At 41.4% G+C, this 13,097-nt stretch overlaps 1 protein-coding gene across 1 annotated transcript in view; it reads left to right on the top strand.

The window, feature by feature from the left end:
• The first annotated feature begins 220 nt into the window (after positions 1-220).
• The window catches only part of CADPS (calcium dependent secretion activator), a 557,039-nt gene continuing 544,162 nt past the window's right edge, over positions 221-13,097 (top strand). The window contains 2 exon segments of the mRNA XM_074198830.1: positions 221-436; positions 438-701. Coding sequence (XP_074054931.1) covers positions 221-436; positions 438-701 — 480 coding nt within the window.

Consider the following 13,097-nt stretch of genomic DNA (forward strand, 5'->3'; position numbering starts at 1 on the left):
CGCTCGGCCCGGCCTCCTTCGCTCCGGCTCCCTCCCTCGGCCTGGTGCACGCGCGGGGGGCTGCCGGGGCCGGGCAGGGCAGGGCAGGGCAGGGCCCCCGGGCCCCTCCGGGCCGGGCAGAGCAGCGCCCGCTGGCCGCCGCCGGCCTCGCCCCGCCCTAAGGCAGCCCCGCGCTCTCGGGGAGGGGGCGCCCCCGGGACCCCCGCGGCCGGCCGCCGCCATGCTGGACCCGTCGTCCAGCGAGGAGGAGTCGGATGAGGTGCTGGAGGAGGAGAGCGGCCGCGAGGCGCCGGCCGGGGCCGGGGCCGGGGCGCGCCTGTCGCCCAGCCGCACCGGCGAGGGCGCGGGGGCCGGCGGCGGGGCCGGGCCGGGCGGCGGGCCGGGCGCGGGGGCCGGCGCGGGCGCGGGGGCCGGCGCGGCGGCCGGCGCGGGGGCCGGGGGGGCTGCAGCCGGGCGGCCGGGCCGGCGGCGCGGGGCCGGGCGCGGGGCCGGGCGCGGGGGCCGGCGCGGGGCCCGGCGGGCGGCCCTCCAGCCCCAGCCCGTCGGTGGTCAGCGAGAAGGAGAAGGAAGAGCTGGAGAAGCTGCAGAAGGAGGAGGACGAGCGCAAGAGGAGGCTGCAGCTCTACGTCTTTGTCATGCGCTGCATCGCCTACCCCTTCAATGCCAAGCAGCCCACCGACATGGCCCGGCGGCAGCAGAAGGTAGGGGGCCGGGGAGGGGCCGGGGAGGGGCCGGGGAGGGGCCCCCCGGGGAGGGGCCCGGGGCCTCGGCGGCCCGGGGCGGCCCGAGCAGCCCGGGCTCGGAGGAACGGGGCACGATGCCCCGGGGGCGGGGGGCACCCGGGACCCGGCAGATGGCAGCGCGGCGCTCGGGGCGGGGCACGCCCTCTGCTCCCCCCCCACCCCGTCCCGCCTTTCTCCCCCTCCTCTGCCAAGGTGACTTCGCCGCCACCCCGGGGCGCCCGGGGCGCAGAGGCCCAGCCGCTCCCCCGAGGCCGGCCGCACCGCGCCTCCCGGTGACGGCCCCCGAGCCCCTGAGGGGCCGGGCCAAGCCAGGCTGGACCAGCTGCGGCCGGGGCACCCGGGAGGCTGCCGCCCCCCCACCCCGGCTTTCCTTCTGCTCCATAGGAAGATGGGTAGGAAAGAAAGTTCACCCAAAGAGAGAAAGACAGAGACAGAGACAGAGAGACAGAGAGAGACAGAGACAGAGACAGAGAGAGACAGAGAGAGACAAGAGAGAGACAGAGGGAGACAGAGAGACAGAGACAGAGAGAGACAAGAGAGAGACAGAGAGACAGAGACAGAGAGACAGACAGAGAGAGACAGAGAGACAGAGAGAGACAGAGGGAGACAGAGAGACAGAGACAGAGAGACAGAGACAGAGAGAGACAGAGATAGAGAGACAGAGAGACAGAGAGACAGAGACAGAGACAGAGAGAGCCCCAGAGTGAGTTGGGAGCCAAGACAGAGGTAGAGAGGGAAGGGCTGGCTATTATTAGCAGTGTCTTGTTCCTTTTCTTTCTGGGGCTGAGGGAGGAAAGGATCACCATGAGAACCTTGAAAACAAATGACTAGCTGAAGGAAACATGCCGTCGGTTTCAACTGGGTCAAGGTTGTGACCATCAGCTAAAAGTCAATGCATTCCCAAGCAACAGTGATTTGAAGTTGAATGATCTGCTGTCATTTTTGTTTTCTGTTTGTAAGCGCCCCATTCTTAGCTGCCCGAATATTTGTGTGATGTATTGGAACATGCACTCCCATCTGTCTCAATGATTCTCCATCCCACCCCCATCCCACTCTCATTTGGAGCTTTGCTTGGAAACTCAGCCCCACTTACCTAAAGAAACTGAAAGGACTGGGTCAGTTATCTGTCTGTCTGTCTGTCTGTCTGTCTGTCTGTCTGTCTATCTATCTATCTATCTATCTAGTTAGTTATTTTGGCCCAGGAGGGTTTGCCTCTCGATACTGATAGGGACTGAATGGCTAAGTCCAAGCTGGGCAACCTCCCAAGACAGAGTGTTGAAGGGTCATCTACATCTCTTAGAGTCCCAGAAAATTTGCATAATTTTTGACTACAAAGTCCAACTCCCTAACACCCTGGACATCTTTTGCCCTTTCAGCACTTAGCTGCTTTTAAAAAAAAATCTATTTCCCATCTGCAAAATAGAAAGCTGTTTGAATCTTTGTTCCCAACTCTATCTAGCCTTGCCGATGTTTTTCGTGATCCAGACAACAAAACAAACTACAGCCTTCTAGAGCTTCCCATAAGGGATTTGCTATTATTGTGGTTAATAGACCCCTCTTCCATGTTTTGGTCTTGCCAAGCTGCATCCCGAATTCCTAGGTTTAACTTGGAATGATAGATTGTTGAGTACCTCACGTCTTTAAAAATGCATCACCAAAATGCAACGATATATAATCGTCCAGAACAAAGGAACAGAAGAGCACCAGCCCTATGTCTACACTGCAATGAGTTTAAAATAGGGACTTATCTAACTGCCAAAGTGTATTCATATCTAAGCCAGTTAAGAGCTCAGACCACACATTAGAGTTCAAATGAAACCATTCACTACAAAGATCCAAAACTATTCAGTTCAATGCAGCTGAATTGTCTTCCTCACTCATTAAAGCAAGATCCATGTTACAAGGACTGTCTGAAACAATTGAAGGTTTTCTCTAAGTTCATTAAAGAGGGTATTTTTGAAGAGAGGGATAGTTCTGTTTTTACAAATGACCTTTACATCTAGAGAAACTCCTGGGTGTATTGACCAAAATGGACATTTGTTCAAGCTATTTTTAGTCATTGGCGTTTATAGATGCTAGTTGAATATCATAGCAAAGTATCAAGTAACCGATGGGCTCGGAGGAAAAAAAAATATAAAGGGGTGCTGGTGGAATATGTCTGCCGTTAACACCTGAGACAGACAGGCTGTGGTGGAAGCAGATTTATTTTTTGGTTTTATTTAAGAAAGTAGATGATTTCTTTTTCTTTTTCAAGGCCAAGACGTCTGACTTTAACAGAAAAAAAAAAAGACTGTGATACTTGAAAGGAAGGGGCAAAGGAAGGAGAAAAGGAGGAAGGTAGAAAAGAAGGAAGAAAGAAAAAATAAGGCAAGGAAGGAAAAGAGGAGAAAGAAAGGAAGGAAGGAAGGAAGGAAGGAAGGAAGGAAGGAAGGAAAGAAGGAAGGAAGGAAGGAAGGAAGGAAGGAAGGAAGGAAAGAAGGAAGGAAGGAAGGAAGAAAGAAAGGAAGGAAGAAAGAAAGAAAGAAAGAAAGAAAGAAAGAAAGAAAGAAAGAAGAGAGGGAGAGAGGGAGGGAAGGAAGGAAGAAAAAAGAAAGGAAAGAAGGAAGAAGAGAGGGAGAGAGGGAGGGAAGGAAGGAAGAAAAAAGAAAGGAAGGAAGGAAGGAAGAAGAAATAAAGGATGGAAGAAAGGAGGGAAGAAAAGAAGAAAGAAAGGAGGGAAGGAAGGAAGATAGGAAGGAAGGAGGGAAGAAGGAAAGGAGGGAAGGAAGAAAGAAAGAAGGGAAGATGTTCCAGGAATTATACTAAGTAGTGCTGGGGATACCCAGAAAGGCAAAAGCCAGTCCCTGCTCTCAAGAAGCTCATGGACTCCTGGGGCAGAGAGGTATGTATCTGGAGAAAACAAGAAAAGATAAAAGCAGCATAAATTGAAGATGATCAACAAAAGAAAGGCACTAGCATTGAGGAGGCTCAGGAAAGGCTTCAAGAAGATGCAATTTTAACTAAGACCTGAAGACAGCCTGGGAAGCCAAAAGGTGAAGATGAGGAGGGAGAATATGCAGCCATGGGGAATATCTAATGAAAATGCCCAGAGTCTCTTATTGAGGAACGATAACAAACCTCAATGACGCACATAGTATATGGTGGGAGGGTAAGGTATAAGAAGACTGGAAAAGTGGGAGGGTCCTGTGTTAAACAGGCTTTAAAAGCCTAAAGATTCTTTATTGATACTGGAGGTCATAGGAGCCACTGGAGTTTCTTGATGAGGAGGGTGATATAGTCAGACTTGCCCTCTAGAAAGGTCAGTGTGAGAACTGAGTAGGGGATAGACTGCAGTCATAGAAAGCCTTGAAGCTCATAATTGCAATAATGCAGTAGGGACAGGATGAGGGACTGGATCAGGGTGATGACCATGTCAGGAGAGAGAAAGGAGTGTATATTAGAGATGCAAAAGACATACATTATAGCAGACTGGATATGAGAGAATTAAAAGAGATACCAAGGAAACAGGGAAATCGTAGTACCCTGGAAATTTTTAGGGAAGTTCAGAAGAAGGGAAGATTTAGGAGGAAAGATTATGAGTTTGATTTCAGAAGTGTTGAATTTAACAGCTCAATGGGTCATCTACCTGTCCAATTGCCTTTATTTAAAAAGTGTCTACTTTTAGCATTTGAAAGAAACATCATTTTGGCAGCAGAATTACTTTTTGGTTTCTTTCAAGAAAGCAGGTATTTATTTATCTATTTATCTATTTATTCATTCATTCATTCGTTTGTTTATTGAACTGTCCAAAAACAGAGAAACAAAACTAGAGATCTGGAGAGGTCAGGTCAAGAAAAAACATCTAAGAATCATCAGCAGGTACATAATAATTACACCCACTAGAAATGGTGAGATCACCAAGTGAAATAGTGTAATAGAAGAGGCCCGGGGATGGAGTCCTGAGGAGCGCCCATGGCTAATGGATGCAAACTGGATGAAGTGTCCACAAAGGCAATTGAGTAGGAGCGCTGAGAGAAATACGAGGGGACCCAGGATAGTGTTACAGAAACCAGACTCAGGGGCTAAGTATTTTCCTGGGCAGAAGATAGGTCACAACTTCAGACTCTGACATTTAATTGGCTAACCCTGAGTTTGTCACATAAACAGCTCTTTAGAACTTACTAGATTTTACATGGATGTAGTATGACCTTTATTGTTGTTGGGAGGAAGAGTTCTCACAGTTACACAAATCACAGATCATTCACATACTGATAGTATAGTTACTTATAGAATAAGTAATAATAATCAGGTCCAGCAGAGACTGGGTTTAGAGTTTGTTGAGATCTGGGTTTAATCTTCTTGAGCTGAATTATGCAATATTTTTCTAAAGCCAGACCATAAAATACATACACACAGATACACACACACACATATAAATATATAAATATATATATATATATATATATATATACACACCACAATAAGAATATTTTCTTATTTGGGGGACACATTGGAAGTCATGATTACATCAGTGTAGTATATTCTAGTCTTAGGGAGTTACATAAATAAAGCAACTTGTCTGTCCATGATCACAAAGAGCCAGGACTTAAAACCAGGGCTTTCTGATTTCATAGTCCACCCTCTCCCCATTCCCCACTTTACCAGGTTGCCCTTTAAGAGTGAGGCATGGAGGTCACTAGGTGGCTCAATGGATAGAGCACTGGCACTAGAGTCAGGAGGACCTGAGTTCAAATCCGACCTCAGACACTTAATGATCACCTAGCTGTTTGACCTTGGGCAAGCCACTTAACTCCATTGCCTTGCAAAAAACAAAAAGAAAAAGAAGAGTAAGGCATGATGACTTCAGATAATGAAAGTGTCCATAAGACTGTGACAGTATATTTTGCCATGAGCCACTTCTACACTGAACTTTTGGAAATTGTTTTATCATCTTTTGTTGGAGTGATGGTGTTTTCATGAAAAAAAGATCATGGGGGCAGGAAGGTAGCACAGTGGATAAAGCACAGACCCTGGATTCAGGAGTACTTGGGTTCAAATCCAGTCTCAGACACTTAATAATTACCTAGCTGTGTGACCTTGGGCAAGCCACTTAACCCCATTTGCCTTGCAAAAAAAAAAAAAAGATCATAGGAACATAGAAGTTTACAATCATAGATCTTGAGCTGGAAAGAACCTGAGATGCTGAGTTCAATTCCCTTATAATATATTTGAGTAAACTGAGCCCCAGGGAAGTAAAATTATTTGTTGGAGTGAACACAAGTAATAAGTATCCAAGATAGGATGTGAACCCAGGTCCCCTGACTTCCTAGCAGTATCGATTGGTTGACTGTATGATATAGTCTAAAACTGTGTTGTGTTGACTAGCTCTTTTTTGAACTTTGTATGAAGAGGACCAAGACAAAAATATCATGCAATGAGATCTGATCTATTTCATTGAAAAGAAGTAAGGGCTAGACAAGATTTCCAGAAAGTTCAAGTCATACATTTCTAATCTATTCAGACCAGGCATCAGCATGAAAGTGATGCCAACTCTAACACTGAGTCAGTGTTTGGAGAAGTTTTATGTTTATTCATTTGCTCATTTTACTTCACTAATTGATAGTGACTCAAAACCATCTACCTTTCATAAGATTTAAGAATCACTGGTTCTCAACACAGACATTATATACACATATTTGTGTGTGTGTGTGTGTGTGTGTGTGTGTGTGTACACATACATACATATCTATCTATCTATCTATCTATATATATATTAAAAACAGTGATTCATCTGCTTAGATGATCTCAGAGTTCTTTGCTCTTCCATCAGATTTTAAATTCAACCTAACCAAAGCAACCTATGATTTAATTAATATCATTCGAAAGAACTAGATGATTATTAAACTTAAAAAAAACAGTTAACTTTTACATTTAAGATTTACAAAGTGTTTTATGGAAGAGGAAATTGAGACTGAGAGGAGTTAAATATCCAGATAGTCAAGCATCTCAAGATTTAATCTCAGGTCTTCTTGACTTCCTTCCCTGTTCCCCAAAGGTTGTTCATGGATCTTTTCTGTGATGTCTGACTCTTTTCTGACCCCATTTGGGATTTGCTTGTCAGATATACTGAAACAATTTGCCATTTCCTTGTGAAGCTCATTTTATAGATGAGTAAACTGAGGCAAATGGGATTAAGTGACATGTCTAGGATCACACAGCTAGTAAGTGTCTGAAACCAGATTTGAACTCAGGTCTTGACTCTAGAACTGACTATCTGTTGTACCACCTAGATGCCCCTTCACTAGAGGCAGACTAGAATCATTTAAGGTTGCTGTTTGCATTCTTCTCACTTCCTAAGCCCAATTGTAATTGCTTTTCATTAACATAGTTACACTCTCCTTTTGATATTGCATTTATTTCATATATATTTGATTTGGGGGGGGTATATGATGTAATCCCCATCATCCCAGTAGAATATAAACTTCTAGGAGGCAGGAACTATTTCCTTTTCTGTCTTTGTATACCTAATACAGCGTCTGGTATACAGAAGGTGTTTAATAAATCCTTGTTGGGTTAAACCAAATCTAACTGAATTCAATCTCCCTGATGTAATAGGTACCACTCTGCACTGGCACCAGAGATATCTTGAGACTGAGGCATATCAAAAGGGTAATGAGAAAAATGCTTGCCTCATTGCACACCTGGAATAGCCAGATATTTTCCTGAAGCTGCATGAAGAACAAAGGAAATTAAATATTACATTCGTCATGAATTATAAACATCCATTGGATTCAGGAATCGACTTTTTTCCTTCAATAATGAGAAATCATATATCTAGAGATTGAATCCAACAGATATCAACTATAATTTATAGAAAGTTAGCCATTTCATAAATGAGAACCAAAAAATAGACAGCAAATTAATGGAAAAACCTTTCTAGAATATTCAAGATGGATCAAAATACATGTTTCCCAAATGAAGATATCAATTCACAACTGTTTATTGATTTTGTCATTCATTTTCTTTTAAGTATTATACATGATTTAGGTTATATATACAATTTAATTGGAGAAAGTATTTTATTTTAGATTTTTTTTCCAAGGCAATGGGGTTAAGTGGCTTGCCCAAGGCCACACGACTAGGTAATTATTAAGTGTCTGAGGTCAGATTTGAACCCAGGTACTCCTGACTCCAAGGCCAGTGCTCTATTCACTGCACCACCTAGCTGCCCCTTGGAGAAAGTATTAAACTGGTTTTTGCCTCTTTTCATATCCCAAGCACTTAGCACTGTGCTTGAGATATAGTAGGAGTTTAACAGATGTTTGATTGATAATTATTGATTGAGAGCACATCCATGTAAGACTGTCCTATAATATTTAAGGAATTAACCATATCAATTAAGTCAACAAGCATTTCTATGCCAGTGTTGTGCTAGAACCTGGGAATTTGTAGAGAAAAAATGAAATAGTCCTAGATTTCAAAGAACTTACATTCTATTCAAGAAAGAAATCTACTCCTGACTCAACATTAATTAACTATGTGACCTTGGGACAGTTGCTATGTCTCATCCCTCTCATGTCTCCCACCCACACACCCCCACCCATAAAATGAGTATATTGGTCTAGAGAATGTAGTCTGATAACTTCTTCATCAGTCCGCATATTCTATGGTGCTTTAATCTTAAAGGAAAAACCTCCATCCACATCTTGAGGCAGCAAAACTAAGAAGCCTTTTCTTGAATTTTAGTTACTATAAGGAGCTTTCTCTAACACTGCAGATCTACACCTGCTCAGAAATATATAGTTATGGAATTGACTCAGGAACTCCAAGACATTAAATGGTTAACTTACTCAGGGTCAAATAGGCAGTAGGGCTCAAGGGTAGGACTTCAACCCAGGTGGTGCTGCTTCTGAGGTCAATTTTCTGATAACAATTCTTTGATGACTCTAGCAACCAGTCAAATGAAATCCAAGTGCCAGTGTTGCTTTTATCTTTTTCTCCCTTTTCTCCCTTAATAGTGACATTGTAGAAGACCTGGCTTCAAATATCATCAGAGATAGGACACCTCTGAGAGAATCATTTAAATTAAACTTAGAAAATCACTTAAATTAAACATGTTCAAAGTGAACCTATTACTTCAACTTTCTGGGGTCTCAGTTTGCTCATATTTAAGATAAAGTAGCTGGATTTGATAGTGTTTTCTTATGTAAACTCTTTTAGCCCTGTCTATGATCTTCTGTTGACTGCTAGGTGGCCCAGTGGATAGATTGGACTTGAAATCAGGAAGAACCATCTTTATAAATTCAAATGTGACCTCAGATGATTACTGGCAATATGACAAGGCAAAACACATAACCTGGTTTGCCTCAGTTCATTATCTGCAAAATGAGTCGAAGAAGAAAATGGTAAAGCAACCCAGAATTTTTACAAGAAAACTCAAATATGAGGTTACTACGAGTCAAACATAATAGAAATGACTGAAACTGTGATCCTATGCCCTTATGTGAACATCTTTTCTTGCTAGACACTTTGTGACCAGCTTCTATTCATGGTTACCTACAGTTAGAAATGATAGTTGAATGTAGAATTGGGCCTTGGTGGCCTAGGCTTATGTGTGCAGTCTGTGAGTGAGCCAATATCAGAGTCTAGGGTTGGGTGATCAAAAGTGGCAGAGAGGGGCAGCTAGGTGGCACAGTGGATAAAGCACTGGCCCTGGAGTCAGGAGTACCTGGGTTCAAATCCGGTCTCAGACACTTAATAATGACCTAGCTGTGTGGCCTTGGGCAAGCCACTTAACCCCATTTGCCTTGCAAAAACCTAAAAAAAAAAGTGGCAGAGAGATGAATATTATTAATTAAAATATTGAACTTAACAAAACCAAGTCAGTAATATAAGTATCATTGTCTCTATATTTACAATAAGGAACAGGTGACTCAGGGAAAGTTACATGATTTGTCTAAGTTATGAAATGGTATAGCTGGAAATTAGGAACCCAGGTTCCTAGGAAACCTAGGAACCCAGGTTTCCTAATTTCAGTCCAATCTCCTTCACACCTATTTAGAAAGAAAAGAAAAATCACTTTCACTGTGGAATTCTGCTTTTTCCTACCAAAAAAAGAAAACCAGGGTTGACTTTCCAATTTAATTCCTTTTAACTTAACAATCACAGAAAAGTAAGAGGTTAAAAATATAGACCATTCCTTTCTATAAGGATTTTTTTTCCCATCTTTTCTGGAACACTTTGAAAGTTTGGCCAATACTGTGAACACTTTTCTCAGAATAATGCCTTTAAGTAAATAAAATATAAAGGATTCAAAAGGAAATCAAATATTCTGAAATAGTTATCCAATTCATATATATTTATTATTTATATATTTACATATTCATATATATATATATATATGTTTATATATATATACATATGTGTATATATGTATTTACAGACCCCAGATTTAGAACTCCTGCTAATGCTCATTATTCTTAAAAACTGAAGGACACCATAGGAAACTGATAATATACTGATGACATTTCAAGTCTGCTCACATGAAGCAGTGAATCTCTAAGTTAGTATGAAACAATAGATAGATAATTCCTGACTCCCAATAAAGCTAACTCTTTATTCCAATTCCTACCTGAAAATTCTCTTGGGACTAAATATTGTGCCATGAGAATCATGCTGTTATTTGCAAACCATTGCCAGGGGAACTAGTCACCAACTTTATTGAAAACATAATTCTTGCAAAGGAGAAGGTCTTTAGATACCTTGGAAATAGTGACCTTTTGGTGCCAATGTCAAACACAATGTTGTTGGATTTAGTCCCACAAATCTGATTTCAGCATCCACTTTGGTGTTTTCCCAAATGATTCAGATCTCTTCTACAAACCTTCACCAAGTGTCCACTATAAGCAAGAAGCCACTAGAGATATGAAGACAGCAGTAAAACATTCCTTGATCTCAGGGAGATTATATTCAATCTACTGGGAAGAGAAATAACATATATAGAATTATAGATTTAGAGTAAAAATTACAGATTTAGAGGACACCTGACCCAATATCTTCACCTTATGGATGAGGAAACTGAGGAACAGGAAAGTTAAGTGAAACATTCATGAATAAACAATGGATAGTCAAAGTAAATCATTTTAGTAGATTGATAATTGGCAATGGGTAGGTTTGGGAAAATTCTTGTGTAAATATTGGCAACTGAGCTATGATTTTGCATAAATTAGGAATTCTAGAAAGAAGATATGAGAAAGAAGTATATTCCAAGCATGGGGGACCTCTTATGCAAATATATTGTCAAAAGATGCCATATTTGGTAGTTAGAAGAGGATGCTATCCAGTTTTACTAAACCATAGAATTATTAAAGTGGTAGTAATGTATATGTTGTTTAAAGTAATCAAGTAAAACCTGTGTAAATATGGCCGTGGCATTTAACCTCTATGACCCCTTGTTTCCTCATTTACAAAATGGAGACAATTAGATTTTTATTATATTCTACAAAAAATGTGGCCTGTAAACTTTCCAATGCTGAATATGAATGGTCATGGTTAGAGCAGGAAATAAATAGCATTCTCAATATGACAAGTGGATGGCACAGAGGGTAGAGCACTAGGCCTGGAGACAAGAAGATTCAAGTTCAAATCTGAACTCAGACTTTTAACTACTTGTGTGGCCCTGAACAAGTCATCTAATCTCTGGTTTCCTCATGTGTTAATTAAGAAAAAGAATAACACCTACCTCTTAGGCTATTGTAATTATAAAGCACTTAGCAGAGTCCCTGCCATATAGTAAGTGCTGTATAAGTATTAGTGATTATCATTATTTTGACCATTTATTTAACACATGCCATATGTCAAACCCCTACATGGGTTCAAAAGATAGGAAAATCAACAAGGTTTAAAATCATTAGGGAAGATTTCAGGGCAAAGCTGGGATTTCAACTGGACCTTAAAAACTCAGTAGGATTTGGATGGTAACAAATAAGGAAACAAGGGGGCATATGAGTAAGGGAAAATGGCTATGACAGAGATGGAAATTCAGAAGGCATATTTGAGGAACCTTTAGGTTTTGCCTTATGGAGTTGAAAGAGCCAGGAATTTGGAGTCCTCCTAACTGTGTATGAATTTGTGTCTTCCACTTCTACTTGTGGGAACTTTGATAAAGTCAATTATATCATATCATATCCATATTTATTTATGAAAATCAAAGTGGCATAATAGAATAAGACCAATCTTGGAATAAGAAAGACCCAGGTTTAAGTCTTGCCTTTGACACATACTAATTGGAAAACTGGTCAAGTGACTTAACATTTCCGTGCCTTTAGCAACATTCCATCATTCTCTATTATGAATCAGATGCTCACTGGCATCAGTGGAGAGAATGTTCTAACAGTAATGCCCATATGAGTAAAATCACAGGTAAAGACTAAAAAAAAAAATGAGAAGGAAAGAGAATAAAGTACCATGCTAAGTGCTTTTTATTTTTATTTTTTTTTATGTTTTAGGTTTTTTTGCAAGGCAAATGGGGTTAAGTGGCTTGCCCAAGGCCACACAGCTAGGTAATTATTAAGTGTCTGAGACTGGATTTGAACCCAGGTACTCCTGACTCCAAGGCCGGTGCTTTATTCACTATGCCACCTAGCCGCCCCCCATGCTAAGTGCTTTTTACGGATATTTTCTCATTTTGATCTTCTTAACAAACCTGTGAAGTAAGTGCTATTACTATTTACATTTTATAGTTGAAGAAACTGAGGCAGGCAGAGGATAAATGACTGGCCTCAGGGTCAATAAGTATCTGAGGTTGACTTCTAGTTTAGGTTTTCCTGATCCCAAGGACAGTGCTCTAGTCATGACATCTGCCAATTTTGCATTAATTCAAGTATCTTCTCGGCTTCTCTATCATAATCTATCTTGACTATAGTCACATCCATATCAGAGAAGTGAAAACTTAAACAAGCAAAAGCAGATAAAAAGTTTCAAGTAGTAGAAAAAATAGTGTAAAATGAATTTTGATGAGACTGAGGGATATCTTAAATGTCAAGCTGAGGAGGATGAACTTTATTCCATGAGGGAGTCATTTAAGGTTTCTGAGTAATGATGTGACTACAAAGCACACAGAATTTGGAATTCTAAGCCCTAAGTTTGAATCTCAACTCAGTTACTTACATTCTGTGAGAGCTTGGATGTAGCATCTCATTAAGCTTCAGTTTTTTCAACTATGAAATGATAGATTTGAAATAGATTATATTCAATTTTCCTCTCCTTTAAATATTCATATGTATACAAATATATTTAAAATTAATTTCTTCCTCAATTTTTACTCACTTTTAAATTTTAAGTTCCAGAATTCTGTCGTTGCTCTGTCCAGCCCCT

Source organism: Macrotis lagotis, chromosome 8, assembly GCF_037893015.1.
Source record: "Macrotis lagotis isolate mMagLag1 chromosome 8, bilby.v1.9.chrom.fasta, whole genome shotgun sequence".
Classification (NCBI taxonomy): Eukaryota; Metazoa; Chordata; class Mammalia; order Peramelemorphia; family Peramelidae; genus Macrotis; species Macrotis lagotis.